Consider the following 26685-nt stretch of genomic DNA (forward strand, 5'->3'; position numbering starts at 1 on the left):
CTTTTAAAATCCACCCGTATATTTGCATGCAATGGAGGCAGTGCATGTAGATATACCTCATACATATTCATTGTGGATATCCAGACACCCCAACCTGTTTGAAGCACTCCAGAACTGGAGTTGCCTACCCCTGTCCTAAGAGGTATGTAGGGACTTTGAAATATGGAGCTATACTCTCATCCCCTTCTGTTGGTCCCTCTCCAAAAAATGTGTTAAAAGGTTTGTTGATTTAAAAAGAGAGAACATTTGAGAACTTTATAGAGGAGGAAATGAGGTGCAGCTAGGATAGAGATAAGAGATGCAGGGATTTTTCTTGATATCAGAAACCATACCTCTGGCAAGGAATGAAGAATGCCAATATATCACTGAGAACAAAAGATCGGAGCAGTTGCAATACCATGGCCAGAGTAGGAGCTAGGTGAGTAATGGTCTATTACAGATAACAATAGTATAACCAAAATATTATGATTAATAGCAGCAATAGGATTTTTGTTTTATTTAATAATTTGTATTTCAGTCCTGAGAAGAAATTAGTGCTCTCAGCTTTTGAAATCTTTCCTTCTAAATCATACTCATCACTGGGTTTCTATTCTGCTCATTGACAATATCAAGAGCTATGGCAAGATCACTGATATATCCAGGGTATGAACTGAAAAGCAAGATGTGGTCATAATAAAAGTTGCACACCTTTAATTCCAGACCAGTGTAGAAGTTTTTGAAAAGGGGAAAATAGAGCCTGCAACCAACTGAGACAGGAAGAGAACCAAAAAATAGGCAAGGAATAGGTTGCATTTTTGCATGTTCCCAAGGCTGAAAATCTTAGGTTCCTCAACTAAAATTATGCTGTAACTGCTCTATATTTTGCATGTGATATGATAATTTATATTATCAGACCTGCTATAAAGTATAGGGGTCTGATTTACTGACTTATTTTTTCTCATAGATACAGAAATGAGAGAAAAACTTTAGTAACTCAGAACCATAAACTGTTTAATATGCTCGGGGGACCCCTCCGGCCGCAGCATCCCTCGGGGTCCCCCGCAGTCGGCAGCGGCACCAAGATCAGCAGCATCGGGCGCCTGGTGCCCACAGGGAGGGCAGGCAGGAGCCAGAAGAAAGGCACGAGACGCCCCGAGGAACAACGAAGCGGCCCTGCCTCCTCGGCCGCTAGCCCCGCCCCCTGGTGACATCATAGGAGTGCCAAACCCACATCAAAAGGAGGCGTGCTCCCCAGGCATCACTCGACAAAGGGGCACTCCCCTTTGTGCACCCCTTCATGCAAACCTGAGTACAGACCCCAAACCCAGAAAATCTACTGCTACACTCCACAAGAAATGGCAAACACACAAACTCCTGACTACATCCACCTCAAGTCCCACAGAAAAGATCATAAATCGGATAACCCACAGAAGGAAACAAGAAAGGATCAAAGCATGGAAAACCCACAGAAAGAAACAAGAAAAAAAAACAGAATTACTATAAGTACCAACACTCAAACATCACTCACATCAACACTAAGACCTACAGCAGTTACATAGCCCTATCATTCCTTCTATTCAACGCACAATCCATAGTAAAGAAAATACCCATCATTTCTGACCTACTTGACGATCACAAACCAGATTTCATAGCCATCACGAAAACATGGATAAGAAACACCGACCCAGTCTTAATCAACCAAATCAATATCCCCATCTACAGAACGTTTTCAATCCCCCAACCAAAAAAGAAAGGAAGAGGGCTAATGCTAATCATAAAAAAATAACCTAAAGATGAAACTTAACAGAAATAGGCATCTCAGGCCTAGCCCTGCTATGGTTTAAATCCTATTTATCTAACAGAAAGTTCTCAGTCAAGATAGGAAACGCCAACTCCACACTCTATCCCCTGTCTCAAGGTGTCCCCCAAGGCTCCTCCCTCTCCTCTACCCTTTTCAATATATACCTCACACCGCTATGTCAGCTCCTTACAGACCTCGGCCTCAAATTCTAACTCTATGCAGACGACGTGCAAATCCTCATACCCATTCACAACTCTTTCAGATGCCCTTGCATTCTGGACCACATGTCTTGCCAACATAAATGACTTCCTCGCCAACATCCACCTCGCTCTAAACTCCTCCAAAACAGAGCTGCTCCTCATCTCTCCTCACCTCCCTCCTAAACCCCTGATCTCCAACGACCCAGCATTCAACACCATAACGTCCTAAGCTACCGTAAGAGACCTTGGGATAATCCTCGATCAACAACTCAATCTAAAAAAACAGATCAACGCCATCCTCAAAGAAGGTTTCTTCAAACTCAATATCCTGAAGAAACTCAGACACTATCATGATTTCTGCACTGTCGTCCAAGCTACCCTTTCCTCAAAGCTTGACTATTGTAATGCCCTCCTCCTCGGTCTACCCTCATCCACCATCAAACCCTTACAAATGTACCAAAACGCCATTGCCAGGGTTATCACCAACTCACGGAAAGCCGATAACATCACCCTCATACTCAAAGAACTCCACTGGCTCCCCATTGCATCCCGTATTCTCTTTAAAATCCTAACCATAGTACACAAATCCATCCATCCAACTCTAACTGGCTTGACGAACCCTTCTGTCCCATACGCTCTGAACGACCCATTCGATCTGTCAACAAAGGCACCCTCTCTATTCCCCCTTTAAAAACAGCCCACCTCTCCACTACTAGGGACCGCGCACTATCCATTGCAGGACCCAAACAATGGAACACCCTCCCCACCTTGCTCAGGCTTGAACCATGCTACTCCAAGTTCAGAAAAAAACTTAAGACGTGGCTCTTCCAACAAGCCTACCTAGACTAATCCTCACCCCTCCCCCCCCCCCCCCCGACCAGCCCTCACCTAACTTGTACCCTTTTGTATATAGGCTCCTGTAAGTAACCTGCTTAAGCCTCCTTGTATATATCTGTAAATAGCCTGTTACACTTGTTAAATGCTTTAATTTCAACCTTCCTGCTCTATGTATATTCCTCCCTGTTTCCCCTCCCCGTTGATTGTAATTTCAGCCTACTAGTTACAATGTGAACCGGTATGATGTATGCTTACTAATGCCGGTATATAAAAGTTTCAAATAAATAAATAAACTACTCCCAACCAACACCCACCTACCACTGGAAATTGCACTATTCAACTCACTTTAACTACAAATCTGTCTGGTATACTGTCCCCCCAATTCACTAGATCGGAACTGCTCTCCACTAATATAATTCTTCTTGTCCAAACTAACTATCAACAAACCCATCATCATCTTAGGAGACTTTAACATACACGTTGACACAATCTCCCACATGCAATGCAATAACCGAAGCCCTATCAACCCTAGGACTAAGTCAAATCATCAAAGGCCCAGTGCACAAAACAGGTCACACATTAGACCTAGTCTTCATCAATACTGACATATGGACTAATTACCACACAAATATCACTAATATCTCCTGGTCTGACCACTCTCTAATCCAGTGGTTCTCAACCTTTTTTCTGTCGGGACACACCTGACAGATGGTTCTCACATGCGTGACACACTGACCCATGATCGTCACAGGGCTAGATGTAAATGTACAGTTTGCATCCACGGGAACCCCCCCTGATCCACAATAATGGATGTAAAGCAGAATTATGACATTCCCCATTCAACTCATCTACAAAAAAGATATTCTGGTTCTGGTGTCATCTCAGTAACAGCAACTCAAACTCCTTCTACTTTCAGGCTCAATAGCCCTACTTATGAAAAGACAGCAGTTTACCACCAATGCATGTCCTCTTGAGAAAACGCAACAAATAAGACTGATAAAACACTTACATGCTAGTAAAATATCTCTGTAACAGACACAGAACCGACCTAACATACTCCCAGGATCTGTAGTAATGCACATAAACTAATCCACACACAGTTACACCTGTATTATGGAATACACTCAAACAGGAGCAACCCTATCTATGAAAAGGCAACACTATAAATATTAAAATCAGGCCCTAAAAACCAATACACCTCTTATTAGGAAAACAGAACTAACAAGCAGCTATAGATCCCCACACAGAAATAATTGTAAAACTATACTAATAAGCAGAATAAATGTTTCACAACAACTATGAACAGAATAACATCCAACAATTAAAAACTCATAAAAACTATTAAAAATTCTCCAAACACCAATAAAATATTTCAAAAAAAGCAGACACATCACATAATATTAAATAATTAAAATGGCAGTCAATCAAGAAAAATAAACTTAAAAAGCCACCTTTACTTACCCCCTCCAGCAGCTGTCCTACTCCTCTTCCATGCAGGCTGTAGCACACACCAGAAGCAGCAGTAGTGGCTAAGCTCTATACTCATGGTCCTCTTCCTTAGGGCCCATGTCTCTCACACACACACACCATACCAGTCATGCCCCCATGACCAGTTTCTGTCTCTCACACACCAATCATCTCCCAGTCTTTGACAAACACACCAGTCACCTTCCTGAACAGTTTCTCTCATGCCATACACACACACACAGGCTTCCCACTCCCGTGTTCCACTTACATATATGGGCTTCTCACTCTCATAATCACTTTCTCTTTCTCACATACACTCACCAGTCTCTCACTCCCATGCTTGTTCTCTCCACATGCACAGGCTTCTCATTCCCATAATCACTTTCTTTCTCTCACACATACACACACACCAGTCACCTGATCTCTCTCATGCATACACACACACAGGCTTCCCACTCCCATGTTCTCTTTCAGATATACAGGCTTCTCACTCCCGTGCTGTATCTCACACACTCCCATGCTCACTCTTCACATTCACAGGCTTCTTATTCCCATAATCACTTTCTTTCTCTCTCTCACATACACACAAACACACACCAGTCACTTGATCTCTCTCATGCATATACACACACACATAGGCTTCCCACTCTCATGTTCTCTTTCAGATATACAGGCTTCTCACTCCCATGCTGTGTCTCACACACACACAGGTTTCTCACTCCCATGCCCACTCTTCACCTGCACAGGCTTTTCATTCCCATAATCACTTTCTCTCTCTCACACATACACACACACCCGTCACCTGATCTCTCTCATGCATACACACACACAGGCTTCCCACTCCCATGTTCTCTTTCAGATATACAGGCTTCTCACTCCCGTGCTGTATCTCACACACTCCCATGCTCACTCTTCACATGCACAGGCTTCTTATTCCCACATACACATACACACACACCCACACCCGTCACCTGATCTCTCTCATGCATGCATACACACACATACACAGGCTTCCCACTTCCATGTTCTGTCTTACATACACAGGCTTCTCCCTCCCATGCTGTGTCTCACACACACCCAGGTTCTCACTCCCATGCTCACTCTCTTCACATGCACAGGCTTCTCATTCCCATAATCACTTTCTCTGTTACACACACATACACACACACCAGTCTCTCTCTCTCATTTCCATGCTCGCTCTCCACGTGCACAGGCTTCTCATTCCCTGAATCACATTCTCTCTCTCACATTCACATACACACCAGTCACACCGTCACCTTACCAACCAGTCTCTCTCATATACATGCACACACACAGGCTTCCCACTCCCATGCTTTCTCACATACCCAGATTTCTCACTTCCATGCTTTTTCTCTCTCTCTCTCTCTCTCTCACACACACACAAACACACATCCCTGACTGTCTCACATACACATCAGTCATCTCCTTGAGCAGTCACTTTCATTGTCTCTCACATATACACATACATCAGCTCTCTGACCAGTTTCTCTCAATCACACACATACTCTCGATCAAATACATTCTCTCACTTACACACAGGCTCTCAATCACACACATTCTCTCACACACAGGCTGGCTGGCTGCTTCTCTCTCTTTCTGTCACTCACTTCCTCTCTCTCTCCCTCCCCCCCCCCCCCCCCCCCCCCCCCCAACGGTAGCTGCTCCTCCTCCTCCAGCCCCCGCAGGCCAATAAGGAAGAATTCCATCGATCGCGGGAGGCTCCTGCTGCTCTCTCCTCTCCCGATTACCGTCTGCTGCAATAGCTTGGGGGCCGATGCTGCAGCGGCCGCTGCTACTTCATCACGCGGCACGGCCTTTCTTCTTCCCGCGCACCGCGTATCACTTCCTGGTCCGGGGGGGGAATGCAGGCGCGGGAAGAAGAAAAGGCCAGCCGCGGATGCCACAGATTTTTTTTTTTTTTTGCACCGCTGCCGTTGCCGCTGGGCTTGAACGTGCTGATAGCCCGGCGGCAACGGCAGCGGTGCAAAAAAAAAAAAATCTGTGGCATCCGCGGCTGGCCTTTTCTTCTTCCCGCGCCTGCATTTCCCCCCCCCCCCCGGACCAGGAAGTGATACGCGGTGCGCGGGAAGAAGAAAGGCCGTGCCGCGTGATAAACTAGCAGCGGCCGCTGCTAGTTTATCACGCGGCACGGCCTTTCTTCTTCCCGCGCCTGCATCCCCCCCCACCCCGGACCCGGAACAGGAAGTGGTGCGCGGGAAGAAGAAAGGCCGTGCCGCGTGAGAAAGGCCGTGCCTGCTAGTTTATCACGCGGCACGGCCTTTCTTCTTCCCGCGCATCACTTCCTGTTCCGGGTCCGGGGGGGGGGGGGGGATGCAGGCGCGGGAAGAAGAAAAGGGCAGCCGCGGATGCCACAGCTTTTTTTTTTTTTTTTGCACCGCTGCCGTTCCCGCTGGGCTTGAACGTGCTGATAGCCCGGCGGCAACGGCAGCAGGGAAGAACGAGCAGCGGGAGGGACCGGGAGCCACGCGACACACCTGCCGGTGCTTGGCGACACACTGGTGTGTCGCGACGCACCGGTTGAGAACCGCTGCTCTAATCTACACCAACCTTCTTCCAACTGTAAACTTACAACAGAAAAAAGCCCACCTAGATCCTTCTCCTACAGGCCACCCTTCAACATAGAGATACTTCAAGATAATCTACAAACAGAACTAACAAACTTAGACCTATCTAATGCAGAAAATGCCACCTCATCCTGGCTAAACATCACTAAAACAATAGCAGACAAGATAAACCCCATGATAAAGAAAACAATAAAAAACCCAAAACACCAAAACCAATGGTATAATGACAACATCAGATCAGACAAACACGAACTCTGAAAAAAAGAAAAAACCTGGAGGAACAACAGAACTACACTACTGAACGCCTACCGATCACACTTAGCATACTACAAAAAACTTATCCACAATGCAAAAAAAAAAGACTTGTACTCAAAACAAATTCCAACACAACCCAAGAATGCTCTTCAATATCATACATTGCCTAACCAAATCCTCCAATGACCAGAGATCACCAAGCTCTCAAGCAACAACTTTGCAGATTTCTTTAACGAAAAAAATCAAAATCCTCAAACAACCACCTCATCAACAACACGCAAGACCCGAAAATACAAATCAATCAAACACCAAGCTAGCCAAACTTTGATTCAGCATCATCTCTGGAAATCCAAAATATCATCAAAAAAAAGAACCCAGCTAAGCACCCTATTGATAACATACCCATACAGATGATCAAAGCCATCGAACCATCAATAACAAAAATGTTAACCAACATCATGAACCTATCCCTCACAGAAGGAAACTACCCCGACTGCTTAAAATCAGCAATTATCAAACCCATACTGAAAAAGCCCAACCTTGATCCAGAAAACACACTAAACTACCGACCCATATCAAACCTACTACTCATTGCCAAAATTATTGAAAAAATCGTCCACTCCCAACTCAGTGACCCCCTGGAAATGAACAACATCCTACTCCCCATGCAATTTGGCTTCAGGAAACAACTAAACACTGAATCACTATTCCTATCTTTAACCGACACTGTGCTCAAAGGATTTGACAACGGCCACAGCTACCTTCTAGTACTGCTAGACCTATCAGCAGCCTTCGACACGGTAAACCATTCAGTACTGATTGACTGACTGTCTATCCGGAATTGGTGTAACTGAAAAAACCTTCAATGGTTCTCATCCTATCTATCATAAAGGACATACCGGATGTCCATCGACACCCTCTCAAAGAAAATAAACCTTGACACTGGAGTTCCCCAAGGCTCCGCACTATCGGTGACACTCTTCAACATTTATCTTCTCCCGATATGCCACTTCCTCTCAAACCTTAAACTGACTCACTTCATATATGCTGATGACATCCAAATACTTATCCCAATACACAACTCTCTGGAAGACACCTACAAAAAAACAGCCAATTACCTCACCAAAATAAAGCAACTACTAACCAACATGAGACTTATCCTAAACATTGATAAAACAGAAATAATCATGCTGGATAGAAAGAACAACCCTACACACATACCACACTCAACATAATGAATCAAAAGACTGCAATCTCCCCTGTCACCCATACCCGCAACCTAGGAGTCATAATCGACAAGGAACTATCATTCAAGAACCACATCTCCGCTAAAATCAAAGATGGATATCACAAACTCCTAACCCTACGACATCTAAAACTTTTCCTTTCCCCCAGCGACTTCAGAACAGTCCTTCAACTACTCATCTTCTCCAACCTGGATTACTGCAACTCCCTACTATTCAACTTACCTCTCACTACCATCCGACCTCTCCAAATACTTCAAAATACAACCACCAGAATACTCGCAGGAACGAAAAAATACAATCACATTACTCTAACTCTCATTTCACTACACTGGCTCCCAATAAAGTACAGGATTAGACTACAAAATACTATCCATATTACACAAAACAATATATGAAAAACAAACTGGCTAAGTGCATCCATAAAACTCCACTCACCAAACCGAAATCTCCGTTCAGTTAACAAAGGTCTACTAAAAATTCCACCTGCTCGCCACAAACAACTCACCTCAACTCTGAAAAGAGCCATTTCCCTAGGAAGCCCCGAACTCTAGAACATCCTCCCAACCGAACTAAGAACACAGCAAAATTTAAAAACCTTCAAAAAAAGAACTAAAAACTTGGATGTTCACAAAAGCCTACCAAAACACCCAATGACTATATGCTATAACTTCCATTGCAGAACCAATACAAAGCACGTAATTTAACCTGTACATATGTTTATAATGACTACGATATCTATGTTAAGCAAGTGAATTTCTGAACACTCTGTTAAATATCAAAACTTTGAAAACCGTTGTGATGGTGAAACTGAATGACTGTATATAAAACTCGATAGATAAAATAAATAAATCCAACAGAATCTTCAGTCATAAGATTGCTGTGAGTGCCAAATATTTTATTGATCTTGTAAAGAAATCTGTAAGAGTTGGAAGGCTGAACTTGCACCAGTGTATAGACCATGTCCTGAGAATACACATAGGAAATTTGGTGTGGTGGTTTTCCTTGTGCTAAGGCTCTTTTTCATCAAAGGGCGGTTTACTGGAGAAATTGCTGCCTACAATTTGTAACTGAATGCAGTAGCAAAAGGTGTAAGCTTTGGTATGAAATGGTTCTCAAAAGTTAAAGGTCTTTCTCAGTTTTTGTTTTGTTTTGTTCGAGGTGGGGAAGAGGGGATTGATGTGAACTGGAAGGCTGGTAAATATTCATTTGAAGCAATACACAAAAAAAGAAGCACAGGCTGGAGGAAGCATAAGTGAAATCCTAGTTGAGGTGCAAATGATGCCCGATGGGTGCAGAATTTTAAACAAAGAAAGCATTTTAGGTGGAGAATTGCCAGCAATTGCAGTTTTGGTTTACAAGCACAATACCTAATAGAAGTTCTAGCTTTGGGTTTGATGCTGTCAGTATTATTTAGATCTGTTATTTATATATATATATCTTAACTTTTGATTTATAAATTCAAAATATGCATTCAAGAAAACCTTGATTTAAACAAATACAGAAATCCAAACATAAAGTAAAACAGAAAATTATACTACATTTTGTAAGAAAAATTATGGATTCTATCATTAGGCTACATTATGGAAAAGAAATTAAAAAAAAAACCAAAAAAAAACAAGCAAAGAAAAAGCCAATTGCTTATATAGTCCTGTACATATGGATATTTACCCAATAGTAACTACTCTATTAGATAGAACACTCTCAAGTTGGACAGGGTCAAAACCAAATATCTAGATCCTTGAAATTTGACAGCACATTTACATGGAAATCTGAGCTGGAATGTTATACCTATGGCTAAGACTCTTTTTCTTTTAAGAAAAAAACAATTTCCTACATTGAGTCTTTCACCATATCAGGAAATAAAGATATTTTATATCCTAAAAAGTGCACATCCTTCATTTGAAAAAACAATTTCAATGTCTGTTATTTATCTGCTTTTTTAGCATATTGTACCAGCAGAGTAACTCTTTCCTTAACAATAGTCTTAAGATTGTTCTAGAAATTCAGAAAGGTCAAAGGGGTCCAGATTGAGCTGCTTTGTTTAATGAGAAAACTTTAGATTCTGGAGGGTAATAAATCTTAACAGAAGGAACAACCTCCTTTAACACTCAGAAAAACCTACATACAATTTTTTTTAACATCTCAGTAGGTGCTATCATAGGGCACTTACGAAAGTTTAAAAATCTTACATTCAGCCTTCTAACTAAGGCCTAGATTTATTATTTTGCTAAAAATTTCGCAAGAATAACACCCACAATACAAAAAAAAAAAAGGCATGGTTAGGCTAATTTTCCTGGTACCACATCACATAGAAACATAGAAACATAGAAATGACAGCAGAAGAAGACCGAATGGCCCATCCAGTCTGCCCAGCAAGCCTCACACATTTTTTCTCTCATTCTTATCTGTTACTCTTAGCTCCTTGTTCTATTCCCCTTCCACCCCCATAGCTATTTTATACTGCTCAGACAGGATTTTATCAAGTTAGGGAGCGAGAGAGAGACTCAATAAAGAGGAATAGGTCACTATACTATTTATACCACCAAAAGAGGGAGTACTTTAAACTCGGGGTGGGGGTTTGAGGGGGTGTGGTAGGCTTAGGGGGTCACTTTTATATACATAGTCAGAAGTATAACCTGTAAAGTATACATCAGTAAACATTTTGTGTCATTTGGAGTGCTGAAAGAGAAAAGAGGATTAGAATTGTACAATGTACTCTCTACCTAGCTTGATTGATAGCTGTATTAGCTATTTATTGAACTGTATCATATCACCCCATATCAGGGGTGATATGATAGTCTTTCAGATACTTGAAAGGTTTTAATGATTCAAAGTCAATGACAGACATTTTCCATTGGGAAAAAAATCAGCAGAACCAGGGGTCATGATTTTAAACCCCAGGGTGGAAGACTCAGAACCAATGTCAGGAAGTATTTCTTCACGGAGAGGGTTGTGGATGCCTGGAACACCCTTCCAGAAGAAGTGGTGAGGGCCAAAAATGTGGAGGATTTCAAAAGGGTGTGGGATAAACACTGTGGATCCATAAAGTCTTGAGGATGTGAATGAAATGACGAGAAGAGGCATATGGGGGTGGCTTCGGGAATGACGGCTACTACCCTTATTCAATAAACATACATACGGTTAATGCAACTCCAACATTGCTGTATGCTTCAAAGGCAAGAGGAAATGTGGGGAAAAAGGATCTGCATTCACTAATAAGCGTGGGAGTAGCTTGCTTGTTATGGCGTTACTACCCCGAACAAATCAAGCCTGATAACTTTCCTGTGAATACATATACAGTGCAGCTCACTGCTTCATTGGCAGGGAAATGAAGAAAAGAGGATTTATATTCAGACAACAACCAACAAGGACTAAATTGCACAGGCTGGGCAAACAAATAGATGTGAGAGTAGCTTGCTTATTGCGGTGGTTACTACCCCTAACCAATTAGGCTTGATACTTCACATTGATGCAGCTCCAGCACTGCTCTCTACATCAGTTGGCGGAGGTGGAAGGAAATTAGAATCAAAAAGTTACCAATAAGGGCCTTGACCTCAGCGGTCAGAGTAACAGATAAGTATGAGAAAAATAAATATGAAAGCTTGCTAGGCAGACTGGATGGGCCATTTGGTCGTCTTCTGCTATCATTTCTATGTTTCTATGTTGGACTTTTTCTCTGCGCTAACTTAAGGGTCCTAAGTCCTCTCAGCTGATGTCACTGAGGCCGCCTGCACCTTGTCCGATCTTCCCGGCAGCAGCAGTGTATTGTCTCACCACCACAATCTTCCCCTCTAATACATTTTTTTGACCTTCTGAATGTTGAGGTTTTGATAGGATCTGGATGTTTGTTTATATTTGAAGTGAAGCATTATATATTTTCTCAAGGCTTATCTTTTTTTTTTTTCTTAAAAATTTGTATACCGCTTGCATCATTACATTTCAAAGCAGTTAACAGGCTTAAAAACATACATAAGGCAAACAAACTGAAATGCAGTAAATAAAATGTGGTAAATTTTGAATGGAAGTATTGAGGCTTCTACCATTAGCAGAATTCAAAACCAGGGATTCCTGCCTTGATAAAAAACCCCCACTTCCACTCTATTTCCCTACCCTTTCTGCCTTGAGACAAAAAGTTTACTTTCAGAGGTGTGTTCGAATCTACCACAGAAATTTATTCATCAATAATTCATGCAGCACTTCATGCAAAATAAACCAGTCAGTTTATTGTAAAAATATTTTCTTTATTTCAGATAAAGAAAGGCATGAATAAAAATCTCTAAATGACTAAGAAACACTTTTATGTTCAAATCTTAACTTTACCAGAGTATATCCTACAATCAATGTAAGAGCCATTAACAAGGAAATTGAAATTATTAATATCAGATAAATGTCTATCAATGTCATCTTTTAGAAATCAATGCATTTCTAATACATCTGCCAATCTAGAAACAATAGCAATTTAAGGGTTCTCATATACTTGAATAAATTATATTTACCAATTATCTGAAGCACCCCGCTCTGTGTCTCTCTTAATCACGTGCAAAGAAAGTCAAAGTAGCACCTTCACTTTCCCTCAGACTGCCACTAGTTTTATACCCTTAAAACTCTTTGATCCAGGGTAGCTGTTTCTTTTCCATCAATACATCTATCTTTTAGCCTTTGAAGAGCTTCATTTCTAGAGACCTTGACTGAGGTCCAATTAATTTTTCATATCAGAACATTAAAATTTAGGATTTATTTTTAACCTGTTTAAAGCTTTGGCCATATTCGATTTTTAATTGGATTTCTTTTGTAGTTCTAAGAGAAAATCTTTTCCACTCCCTTCTGTCACAAGATTCATGCTTGATTGACTGGCCATCTGTTTTTAGGATGCTCAATCATACCACCTGTTTTTAGGATGCTCAATGTCATAAAATGCAGGTGCTTTCTTACTTGAGATAAGAGAAAGTGGTAAACAACTTTCTCTCAAGGTCTGAAGTGGGGTAAAGGTGAGTGCTATGTGCTGGAGTTTTTTCAGCACAAGCCTTGACTAAAGCCATGGTTTTTAAAATAAAGGCTTATGGGTATTAATGCTAACACGTCTCTTTATGGCTAATTGATTACTGACTTCACTAAATATAAGTAATCATCAATAAAGCACAAAATATTAAGATATTTTCTGACAAATACAGTAATTAACTGAAAGAAAATACAACAGTTGCCAAAAAATAAATATATATCATAAAAGCTTTTCTAAAAAAGTTAGTTTTCAGTACCTTTTTAAAAGATGTTATACAGGATATAGTTCTTAACTTGGGAAGAGAGTTTCATAAAATTGTTGGATTGTTTTTGGACATACTTATTGGGGAAAAAAAATTAGCCCTGCTGCTGAGAGAGCCCTCTCCTTTGTGGCTTTTAGATGGACCATTTTCACTGTTGGAACTTAAAGCAAATTGTTAAAGATAGAGTCTATCTATACACTTTCAAGACAGAGCTAAACCAGCTAGTTTGATGCATTTAATACATTTAAAATGATCATAGCCAACTTGGGAGGTATCCGCCATTTAATAGGAATCCAGTGCCAATCATTCAAAACTGGTATAATGTGATCACACATTTTATCACCAGACAGAATGTGTGCTGAAGTGTTTTGGACAATCTGAAGAGGGTGGATGAAATTGTAAGGGAGACCAACAGTAATCTAGACTGCTAAGTACTAAAGACTGGAGAACACGAAAATCCTGGGGATCTACCAGGGGACACAGTTTTTTCAACATTTGTAACTTGGAAAATGATGCTTTCACAATGGATTTTATGTGACTGAAAAGACAATTTTTTTTAGCATTGGCTATTGTAGGGGTTTACCAGTTTGAAGGCAAATATTTTTTAAGTGAATTTTTACATACCAAACAAAATGTCAGATAATTGAGAGTTCTATCTGCCAATAAGAAGGAAATGTTGAGGGTATTTCTCTGCATGGAAGATATACGGTAACATTTTGATGTTGGCCTGTGTAATACAGTATTGGTTACACATGCAGATCTAAGATGGGTTAAGCTAACTTGAGGATAGTTTTCTAACAGTGCACATAGTGATAAAATTTGCATGCACTGAGTATTTTCAAAATGAATTTATGCGCCCAAGTTTGCTTTGAAAATCCTCAGATATTTGGCCGAATATGTGCACAAATTATCTTGCTGAAATTTACACCTCCTCTAGCAGGACATACCGTAACAAGTGCGGGGTCACTTTCATGCATACTTTGTGATTTAAATAAAAAATAAGTACGTGTGTTAGTACTAACTCTGCCCCCCTTACTCACACACTGGTAAATTTGAAAAGGAACACTCATGCGCATATTGCAGCGCGAGCAAACATACACCTTACTTTATAAAGTACACGCGTAGCATTCAAAATGCTGTTGCTGTCCGTACTTCTCTACAGCCTTTACATGCATATCTTGCATGCTCGGGGGAGGCAGAGAGAGCATCTCTGTATAGGGTTAGTCTGATACTCTCTATAGAGGTACCACTCTAGTGGGGCATTCTGAATCGGGGTGGGTTGGGGTTAGTGGGGGTGCTGATATAGACACATTCAGAAATATTCATAGTAAAATTGACATCAGTAAGAAACTGTAGTCCTTATAAATCCTGAAAAGTCTAACAGGATTTGATTTGTACACTGCAGTGCTAGCTGACTTAACATTTGCATTGTTCGTGCATGTCCCACATACATTCATGTGGCCGTTTTTGCGCAAACAACGCTTTTAAAATCTACCTCAATGTGAGCGCTTTTAGGCCCTGATTCGTAAATACTTTCCCGCCCATTCTGTGTCAGTAGGGAAGAGCTTAATGATTCAGGCCCTTTATCTTTGACATTCCCATTGTCACTAACCCCTTAGTAAGGTCTCCCATTGTGTACAATTGTGATTGTTTTATTTTTTATTTTTGCTGTGGTTAGTCTTGTGTGTTAATTTTGTATTATTAATGATCGGGGTGTATTAGCCTATCTGGGGATCGGGCATCCCCCAATAGGCCGGTTGCACTGGTCACGTGGTTATCTCAGCTCCTGCTGAGGGATTGCTATGGAACAAGGTCTTTTGCAGGGGCCATGATACCCGACACGGCCAGAGGGAGATGTTGGCAGGGCTGCGATGGAGCCCAACTCGTGGCCTGAGGGAGGTCGCGGCAGGGCCATGACGCGTCATGAAGAAAGGCCTACAGGCTCGGCAGGACGATGCATCTGGTGGTTGCAGGGCCGCTTCCTCCCATTTCCCCTCCAGCAGTAAATGAGCAGCATGGGCTAGATCAAGCCCTGAAAGAAGGATGCCTGAGAGGGGTATGTGTGTATGAGAGAGAGCCAGCATGTGTGTATGAAAGAGAGCCTGAATATGCGCATGAGAGTGAGCCCGCATGTGTGTATGAAAGAGAGAGCCTGAATATGCGCATGAGAGTGAGCCCGCATGTGTGTATGAAAGAGAGAGAGCCTGAATATGCGCATGAGTGAGCCCGCATGTGTGTATGAAAGAGAGAGAGCCTGAATATGCGCATGAGTGAACCCGCATGTGTGTATGAAAGAGAGAGAGCCTGAATATGTGCATGAGTGAGCCCGCATGTGTGTATGAAAGAGAGAGAGCCTGAATATGCGCATGAGAGAGCCTGCATGTTTATATGAAAGAGGCTGAGCCTGCAAGTGTGCATGAGAGCCTGAATATGTGTATATGAGAGAGCGTGCCTACATGTCTGTATGAGAGTACCTGCATGTGTCCATGAGAGAGAGCCTGCATGTGTATATCAGAAAGAGAGTGCCTAAGTGTATGAAGGAGAGAGAGAGAGAGGATAAAGATTGTGTGGCCTTCACCTAAATCCACAAGTCTCTAGGAAATCAAAAGATGCCAGGTATTTATTTATTTAATGATATGGAGAGCTGGAGATTTTTAAATTAAACTTAAATTATTTTAAATTTTGGGGTGTTATTTCTTGTCTGCTGCTTTGAAATAATTTATTAGTGTTTGGGAAATCGAAAAAATTTGTGACTTTTTAAATCATTAGGAGCCTAATATTGAAAGGTGGCCGTTTAAATAACTTGGCCAGATATAACTTATCCGGCTAAATTTCACAGTATATTCAGCGGCACAGCTATGTTGCTGAGTATACGCATATATATTTGTACTTAGCCTTATCAGTTTTAACTGTCTAACATAGGTGGTAAATTTATGCAGCTAAGACAAAATATTGCTACTTAGTTGCATAAGTTATGTGGCTAATTCACCCACTGCCTGCCCACAACTTATGCAGCTAACTTTTTAGCCATATAAGGGATTTATGTTTTATCAAACATAATTGTCTCTCACCCTTGACCGCCTCCCTACTCCCACCTCCCCCCCTGCTTACCCCTCCATGCTTCCCCCGTCCACAAGATTTATGAATAATTGTGAATAATTACCTAAGATTAACCCACAGCCGAGCTTAATCTAGCTGATTTTGTATCGCTGTCTTGTTTTCATTGTTTTCAATGACTATTTTAGCACTCTTCAGTTGATATCGTTTTAAAATATCTTTCCTGTCCTCCAGCTCCCATGTTTTTCGCTCCCTGTTTGATGTAACTTCTTACCTTCTATATAGTTATTAATTGGTTTCCCCTGTTCTATTGTAAACCGGTACGATAAGACCGCGTCTTGAGTATCAGTGTAGTAAAAGAATTTAAAATAAATAAATAAATTGTGTGGCTAAGCAGCAGCCACTGAATGTAAGCATTTCAGCAGCTGCTACTTAACCACATAAGTCCTACTTATCCGGCTAAGTAGCACTGAGTGTGCTTTGAATATTGGGCCCTCTATATTTGTCGGCTGTTTTGAAATTAAAACTATGAAAAGAAGGAATATATTATGAATGATGTCTTATTTCTCTTGATTTTATTGCTTGATGTTTTGTGAGGAGTGATTTTGTTTGTTTTTCCATTGTTGCACTGCATAATAAAGTTGGGCTTGTTGTGGTTACCAGAGCATGTTTCTGAACAAGAGAGAATAAATGAGCCAATGAGCATATGTTTGAGCAAGAGGGCTATTTAAGCCAATGGGCCTGTGTGTGAGTATAAGAGAGTGATTGAGCAAGAACGAGTCTGTGAACGTGAATGAGCATGTATCTGAGAGAGCAATTGAGCATGTGTGTGAACAAGAGTGTGTGTGTGTGACACAGTGAGCAAGCCTGTCAGAGAGAGCATGTGAGCTAGTGAGCATGTACAAGAGAGAGTATGTGATAGAGAATATAAGGGAGTTTGTGTGAGAATGAACGTGTGTTAGAGAAGAAAGTTTGTACATATCTCCCACCCCTTACTAATCCATGACAATCTCAGGGTAACTGGAATCTAAAGTTCCCAGATACAGAGAGCTGGGGATTTATTTTAACTGGGTGTTTGCTGTGTCTGCTATTTTGAAATATTTTATTGTTTGGGAAATAAAAAACAAAGTGTTATATAATTGTAATCATTGGATGTTCTTTTCATCAGCTGTTTTGAAATATTTATTCTTTTTATGAGTTTGGTTTTGCTATTATGATTGATTGCTTTATATTTCTTGATGTTATTGTTTGATGTTTAGTGAGGAATGATATTTGTTTTTCCATTCCATACAGAGTCTGACTTGTTGCAGTTTCAAGTTCAGTTTTTGTCTGCATGTTTCTATTTATACTTTATTATCTCTTCATTTTGTATTTGGTGAGGGTCTGTCTGTGTTTTACATGTGTGACTAAGGTGAGGTATTCTGCTAAGCAGACTTGTGGGGTGGCCCTAACCAATTTCCATGGATGGAATGGGGTTCTACAGCTTTATTTACTCTCTACTGGTCTAGAGTATGCTCTATTTCTTAAGTTATTTAGGTAAAATATTAAATTTATTTTGGAGATATTTGCGCTTAAATCAGCCTGGTTTTAGAGTCGACTTGTGTGTTGATGCTTGTGCTGCAGAGAGAGTGCACAAGGGAGTAAGATATCCTGTGGGCCAGTTTTGAAAAAATCCCCCAGGCTGATATTTTCCTGCAGTCTGCCCCTGTTAATGATATATACTGTGCACATTTAGCATATGTGATCACAGGAAAGGGGTTGTTCCTTTTGAAGGTGGCTCACCTTAAAGCTTAATTAGCTATAGTAAAAAAGTGTTAGCAACTGCCAAGGAATCCTCGCCCACTTTACAGCATTCAGGAATCATTTCCCCTTTACTACAGAAAATTCAGAAACCCAGAAAAAAGTGGTTTACAGTGGGCTCAGTTAGGATAAAGCAAAATTGCTTACCTTGTAATAGGTGTTAACCCAGGACAGCAGGATGTAGTCCTCCCATATGGGTGACATCGATGGAGCCCCCTCACGGGAGAAGCTGCTGTCCTCTGGCATAGATTTCAAAAACCAGATGCAGGTGTTGACTTTGGAGGTGGCTGAGGCTTAGCCTGTTTTGGCTGACGTGAACGTCCTCTCTGAGGTTGATGGAAAGGTCGTGCAGAGGAGGTAGGAGGATAGTACCTACGACGTCTGTAAAAAGGGCACCTAGTGTCACGCCTAGCGGGTTTACGTACAGAGGATGCACGATCCGATGGTAACTTAGACAGTTGACATAGCGTCTCATGGTGATCTTTAAGTAAAGATACCGTGGCCTGTACCTTCTCTCCAAAGAGGTTGTCTCCTGTACATGGAAGGTTCATGAGTCTCTCTTGGACTTCCATTCAGAGTTCGGAAGCCTTCAGCCAACCCCACCTCCATGCCCTAATTCCCGTAGCTGATAAACGGGCCAAAGTCTCGAAAGAATCATATGTGGCCCTGACTTCATATTTTCCTGACTCTAGCCCCTTGTCAACAAGGGCATTGAGTGTTTGTTGTTGAGGAAAGGAAACTACTAATTCCTGGACCTGTTTCCATAAATTCCTTTGATATTGGGTAATATATAGCTGATATGCAGCTATACGTGTCACCAGCACGGACCCCTGGAACACTTTTCTTCCTAAAGTATCAAGGAATCTATGTTCCTTTCCTGGAGGAGTAGATGAATGTGGCTTCTGTTTCCTTGCCTTTTTCTGGGCAGATTCCACAACAAAGGAATTATGTGGTAACTGTGGCTTTTGGAAACCTGGTATAGGCTGGACCAGGTATGTAGCGTCCGTTCTCCTATTAACTGCAGGCACAGAACAAGGATGCTCCCAAAGGCGGTGTTGAAGCTCTAGAAGAACTTCATGGATAGGTATTGCCGTGATCTCCTTTCAGTGTCAAGTATCCTCTTCAGCCAGCAGTTCAAATGGCATGGTATCTGCCATTTCTTTAACAAAGGTGGCTGCAACCTTTGCGCTCACTTCCTTTCTCTATGCAGCTCAGAGTCTGGGGAGAATGGCGGCCTCCGCTTCCACACGCCGACCCTCATGGCATGCCTGGAACAGCGTGGGCACTCCCGGCAGCCATCTTACATCCGGGGTTACCTAAGGCATGTGTGTGTGCACCTGTCACCTTCTTAAATGCATCATGGCGGTAACCTCGGGGGGCGTCCCCACTGCATGATGTCATCCGCTTACCATTCTTAAACTTAGCTAACTTCTTGCAAGACGAGTTAGCAAGTATTCCTGTCCTGCTATTTCCTCCACACTGGGACTCCGTCTCGCTGAACTACTGGGTGACCTAGGAACCTGCTCCTCGGGGGTCTTGCCATACTCAGGGCTATCTGCTCCTCGGAGAGCCATTACTTTCTGTTTGTCTGTTCCAGTGAGTTCCTGCATCGTCCTCGGACAACCCTTGCTGTTCTTGTTTGGACCTCTTCGGTGCCTGATCCTCCATCTACTTCCTCAGTACCGGCATGAGTACAGAACCTGCTCTCTTCTACCTTTGTGGCACGGAGCCTCGGGTTACCTCACTTGCAGGCCACTACCTGATCTCTCCAGTCTTGTGCAACTTCCCTTCGGCTTCCCAGCGCTGCGGACCACTACCAGAGTTTCCAGCACAAGCTACGCCTAGAGAAGGTATTCACCGGACTGCTCCATGTTGAGGATTACTACGCGGACCAACCAGCTGCAGGTCACTCTCTCGGGACTGACTCTATTGATCTGCTCCTCGGATCACCGTTGGCTGTATAATAAAGTTGTTTCCTCTGTTGTCCATCACTGCTGAGACCTTGCCTGTTGTGGTAAGGGCCCACAGGGCTCCTCCCTGTGGGTGGAGTTTTCACTCACCCTGACCCAAGGAACCACTATTAGTTCAAGACACACAGAACGTAACACAAAGAAAGAACTCAGAAAAACAAAAGGTTCAGCAGAAGAAAGATTTGCAAAACATTTTTCAGATATTTAAGAGAAAGAAGCAAAGCTCGAAGTGGTATAGTAAAATTGAAAGGTGGCAAGGAGCAATGTGTCGAGTCAGATAAGGAAATGGCGGAAATATTAAACAAATACTTCTGTTCGGTGTTCACTAAAGAAGATCCTGGAGAAGGACTGTTTCTGGTTGATAAGACCATAGAAAGGAATGGGCTAGACACAACTCCTTTAACAGAAGAGTATGTATGGAAAGAGCTAGGAAAACCTTATGTGGACAAGTCCATGGGGCCAGATGAGGTACATCCCAGGATACTAAGAGAACTCAGATGTCCTGGCTGGTCTGCTATATGACTTGTTCAACAGATCCCTGGAAACAGGAGTAGTACCATGAGATATGAGAAGAGTGGTTGTGGTGCCGCTTTATAAGAGTGTAAGCAGAGATAAGGCTGGAAACTACAGGCTGGTTAGTCTCACCTTGGTGGTGGGAAAATTAATGGAGATGCTGAAAGAAAGGGTACTGAACTGTCTAGAATCCAGTAAGTTGCTGGACCCGAGGCAGCATGGATTCACCAGAGGAAGGTCCTGTCAGACAAATCTAATTTTTTTTGATTGGGTGATTAGAGAATTAGATCATAGAAGAGCATTCAATGTCATCTACTTGGATTTCAGCAAAGCTTTTGATACCATCCCGCATAGGAGAAGTTTGGGAGTGAATGCCTAAGTGGTGGCATGGATTGAGAGGAGACAGAGTGTAGTGGTAAATGGAATCTACTCTGAAGAGAGAGAGCCATATTAAGTGGAGTGCCACAGGGATTTGTATTAGTACCGGTTCTGTTCGGTATCTTTGTGAGCAACGTTATGGAAGGGATAGAAGGTAAACTTCGTCTATTTGCAGATGATACCAAGGTCTGCAACAGAGTAGACATGCCTGAAGTAGAGAGAATGAAAAGTGATTTACAAAAGCTTGAAGAGTCCTCAAAGATTTGGCAGCTGGGATTTAGTGCCAAGAAGTGTAGTCATGCATCTGTGACACGGTAATTCAAAAGAGATGTATGTGATGAGGGAGGGAAAGGCTGATAAGCATGGACCAAGAGCAGGATCTTGAGGTGATAGTGTCTTGCGATCTGAAGATGACGAAGCAATATGACAAAGCAATAGTTAAAGCCAGAAGAATGCTGGGCTGCATAGAAAGAGGAATAACCAGTAAGAAAAAGGAGGTGTTGCTGCTCTTGTGCAGGTCCTTGGTGAGGCTTCACCTGGAGTACTGTGTTCAGTTCTGGAGCCTTTATCTGAAAACCAATAGAGACAAGATGGAAGCAGTCCAGAGAAGGGCTACCAAAATGGTATAGGATCAGTTTCAGAAAACCTATGAAGAGAGACTGAAGGATATGAATATGTATACCCTAAAAGAGAGGAGCTGCAGAGGTGATATACAGGTTTTCAGATACTGGAGAGGTTTTAATGATGTACAAACATCAAACCTTTTCCATTGGAAAGAAATAAGTAGAACTAGGGGTCATGAAATGAAACATCAGGGAGGACGTCTCAGAACCAACATCAGAAAATATTTCTTCACAGGTAGTGGATACCTGGAATGCCCTTCCAGAGGAGGTGATGAAGACCAAAATAGTGAAAGAATTCAAAGGGGCATGGGATACATACTGTGGATCCCTAAAGGCTAAAGGATGGAAATGAAGAAAAGAGTGCATGGGGGTAACTTGCTGGTGCGACAGTAACTACCCGTAACCAATAAGCCTTGATACTGTTGATGTAACTCCAACATGGCTCTCTTCAATGGCAGGGGGGAAAGAAGAATTGGATTCATACAGCAACCAACAAGGGCCCAGACTTTTACGGTCTGGAGAAACAAATAAGTATGAGAGTAACTTGATGATGTGGTGGTTACTACCCATAACCAAAAAGCCTGATACTTTGATGCAACTCCACAATTGCTTTCTGCTTCAACGGCAAGGCATAACAGGGAAATGGATTCAAATAGCAACTGACGATGGCCTTGACTTTTATGGTCTGGAAAACTGATAAGCATGGGGGTAGCTTGATTGGCAGACTGGATGGACCATTTGGTCCTTTTGTGCTGTCATTTCTATGTTTCTATGATATTGTAATATGGAAGGTATATGTAGCTTCACTAGATGACAGTATTTAGGTTTATCTGTAAGCACCAGAAGGTGATGGAGATTTTGTATAGCATGGAAAGTTTAGCTTGCATAGAAATATTTAGAGATTCCACAAATGCTTTGCAATAGTAGCTTGAGATTTATTTAATGTTTATGTACTTGCCAGGTACTTGAGACTTGGATTGGCCACTGTTGGAGACAGGATACTGGGCTTCATGGATCTTTGGTCTGGCATATTTTATGTTCTTATGATGATACTAGGTGGCTTACAATTATATCCCTAGCATTGTCAGGAAATATGAAAGACCAGTCTTACTCCATAGCTTTCTCAACCAGTGCTTATTTCTGAGCCATTGTGTAATGTAGTTGTCCAAAGATTCCATAGTAACACCACGCATTGTTTTGGGTGTTTTAGCCTGCATGCAGACCACAAATTGAGTACTTAATATGTGATATGATGCCCCTACCCGTTTCCTTTACTTTTCTGGGACAGGTTTGCTCTAGCTGTCTACTGTCAAACTTGCCCAACTGTCTAAGATACATATTAGGGTTCTATCAATAGCAGGAAAAAATTACCTATAATTCCCTTAAAAAAACGATTAAAGTTTACCATTTCCAGTAAGCATTTGAACCCAAGTACTTTTTGGTCCACTTCACAGTATGGGCTCAGTGGTAGTGGTCAACAGTCTCTTAAGTTTTAGCTTACTTGAAATGAGGCATCCTTCATTAGGATTTGTTTGTTTTCTGTAAGGTTTGTGCCTTGTTTATCTGTTAACACTACTATAATTTTGTGTTTTATGAATTGAGATATATTGAGTTACAATAATTGATGCCTGAAATTACAAGAGCCTGTAGTACAGTATGGAAGTCCAAGGGCTCAAAATAGGGTTTTAATCTATGCAATATACAGAGCTTTGAGTATGTCTTGACATAGACTCGAAATGATAACTTTTTCTCAAATATAACTCCCAGGTTTCTAGTTAGGCTTGATGTATAAATTTCCTTTCCACAAAAAGCAAGTGATGGTAGAGGAGTAATATGAGAATTTTTGCATAAATGTATTTCAGTTTTAGAAAGATTTTATGCTAACAGGTTGTGGGGTAACCAACTATTATCGCAGATAAATACATAGAGAATAACCCAAAAATAACTGGAAAAACTGGATATTGTCAGCACAGATATAGTATTGTAGATCAAGCCCAGATAGGGGTTTGCATAATGGGAGTAAATATATATTAAAAAGCATGATGTATAGTGATCAGCCTTGCATGCACAGTAAGATGTATGCATAAAATGCATCCATTTGGCTGACAAAGCCTTTGAATATCAGTTTCTGTGTTTATGAGAGAGCACAATCTGCTTTCACTATTCTAGATCATTGTATTTTTTTGAGGGGAACGAAGTTTGATAGACATTCCATTTTTAATACACATGGATCATCCACAAATCTTCATTCCCCTTAAAAAAAAACCAAAAAAAAACCCAAAAAACCCCCCAATGATTTAGAATAGTGAGAGCAGACTGAAAGAAGACTACCAGCCTTTCTGAGCTTTGTTTTGATTTTTTTTTCTGGTTTATCCTTATCAGTTTTCCTAATTTATAAATATTTCTGCTGAGGACCTTTTTTTTTTTTTAAGTTTTAAAATTTGTGGCATGATCTGTCCTTTTACTAGAAAAAGTAGGGGATTGACAGAGAATCCTTGGAAAACTGAGAGACCCCTGTTCATTTTCTAATGTTTTTTTTTTTATTTAAAATTCTAGGAGCAAGAGTTAAATGCACGGACACGGGCCCTGCAAGCAGCTTCCGCCTCCTGTTGTTTTCGGCCCAATGGGTTCGATGACAATGACCCTCCCGGAAGCTGTGGCCCCACAGGCGGAGGAGGAGGTGGCGGCGGCAGCGGTGGTGGTGGTGGTGGATTCAGCACTGTCGGCAGACTCGTGTTTTGATGTCCAATGAGGGAGAGTCCAATATGCACTGATTGCAGAACGGCACACAATACAGAGTGTTTGGGCTGCCAAAGTATCAGACTGTAACAGATACCTACCCTTACTGTTTCTAAGACTTGGTCCTTGTACTGGAAGACATTTGTGCTTGTTTTTTGTTTTGTTTGTTTTTTTCTTTACAACTATATTTATAAGTGAAGTGCATCATGGAAAAAAACCTATCTTTAAAATTTCAGCAGCATTTCTAATTAGAATGAGTTAGACGCAAAAGAGCCATTGAGACAAATTGTGTGCTCTTGCCAGTTTGGGATATGTACAGGTAATGAGCGAAGGCAAAGCAATTGATTTCTGTTCGCCTGACAAAAACCTGTGGGTATTGCATCACTTTCATTTTAAGAAATGAGGAAAAACCTAGGACTTGTTTTATAATTGCAAATCTTGTTTTCTCTTCTTAAAATAATAAAACTTGAAAACATCATTGATGCAACCTGTAACGAAGGCAATAATTCACATTTGTCCTATTACAGTAATTTTTTTCTTTATAGAAATTTGAATACCGTATATTATTTCAACTGCAACCATAAAAATATGTAAAGTTTTTCCTGAATCATTTCACAAAAACAGTGCATGGTCTTGCAGGAACAAAGTTTTTAACTAGAAATTGCTAACTTTGTAGTCTTTCTAATTGTTTTGAGGATTTTTAAATTATATTTCAGGGAGAATATCTGCTGTGTAATTAGGAGGATGTTTTTGTATGTGCCTTGCAAGTACTGTAAATTAAAAAAAAAAAGGATGTTTGAGGCTCTTAAAGTTTAAATAACAGGAAATGTTAATAATCTTATATGTTGACTAGAAATTATAACTTTTTGAAAGATGTTAGATTTTCGACAAGTAAAAGCTGGTGGTTCTGAAAGGCAAAATGTTTTGTGGGCCATTATTTTTAGCTTTGTGATGTAATGCAACTAGATATACGTGTTTAAAATTTGTTTTTATACTTTTTTTTTAATTGCTTTGCTTACCCATCCTGTAAAGTGTGAGGAAGCAGCCAGTTTGGTGGTCATGAGATTTCCACGGGTTGGATTCTTGGTTCAGGAACACTTATGTTTCTGGATAGAAAACAGAATACTGCAGAGAGGTACCATTTTTCATACCTCTTGGAAAAGCTGCAGGACATTCTCATCCTCTGGGAGGGACAAAGCCTTGCCTTCAGTTAAATAGCAGTATTGTTCTCATAGCTGCCAATATCAACTTGCCTGTTTCTTGGTTCCGTTGCATCTTTTCTGTCTTATTTCTATATCTCCTTTCTTTTTTTGCAGGGGGAGGGGGACTTAAAGGCAGGATTGTAGTAGTCTGACAAAATAGTTTATCGCTGTGAGGATATTAGAATCCTGGAACAGGTTGCCAGCAAATGTTGGAAAAGCCAAAGTGGTGATAGAATTTGAGCATGCTTGGGTCAGACATAAAGAGACTCTACGGTAGTAGCAGAGCTGGAATAGGATCTGTGGCAGCAGAGAGGAAAGCAGATTGGGTGGACTGAGTCATTCTTTTCTGTTGATGTCTTCTGTTTTTGTTTTTTTCCCCTCTTCTTTTTTGCCTTGGCAGTTTCTTCCTCTTTGTTCAGGCTTTCAGCTCAGTTTGAATCAGAGCTGGGAGCTGGTGCCTTGAGCCTTCATTTGCAACTACCTGTGGATTTTTTTCCCCATGTTTCATATCCCTCTCGCAACTTAGTTTAGTCCAGTCTCTCTGCCTGGGGCCATACAGCAGGGCTCCTTTTGGAACCCTTTATTCATGGGCTCTAAATCTGTAAACTACTAGAGAAGAAATCCTGAGATTCTCACCTTATACCAAAAAACATACTATCAGGCACAGATAGATAAGAATGCACCCAAGTTTTATCAGTTTTCCCCACAAAAAGAATATAAAGTTTCATTTTTAACCGTGTTTCCGTTTAA

At 41.3% G+C, this 26685-nt stretch overlaps 1 protein-coding gene across 3 annotated transcripts in view; it reads left to right on the forward strand.

Moving 5' to 3' along the window:
* Window positions 1-25653, forward strand: part of USP38 (ubiquitin specific peptidase 38) — a 132672-nt gene extending 107019 nt beyond the window's left edge. For all 3 annotated transcript variants that reach the window (XM_029598521.1, XM_029598795.1, XM_029598612.1), the window contains one exon: window positions 24551-25653. In XM_029598521.1, coding sequence (XP_029454381.1) covers window positions 24551-24736 — 186 coding nt within the window. In that variant the 3' untranslated portion in view covers window positions 24737-25653. The remainder of the gene's footprint in view (window positions 1-24550) is intronic.
* The last annotated feature ends 1032 nt before the right edge of the window (window positions 25654-26685 follow it).

This window comes from Rhinatrema bivittatum, chromosome 1 (genome assembly GCF_901001135.1).
Source record: "Rhinatrema bivittatum chromosome 1, aRhiBiv1.1, whole genome shotgun sequence".
Lineage (NCBI taxonomy): Eukaryota > Metazoa > Chordata > Amphibia > Gymnophiona > Rhinatrematidae > Rhinatrema > Rhinatrema bivittatum.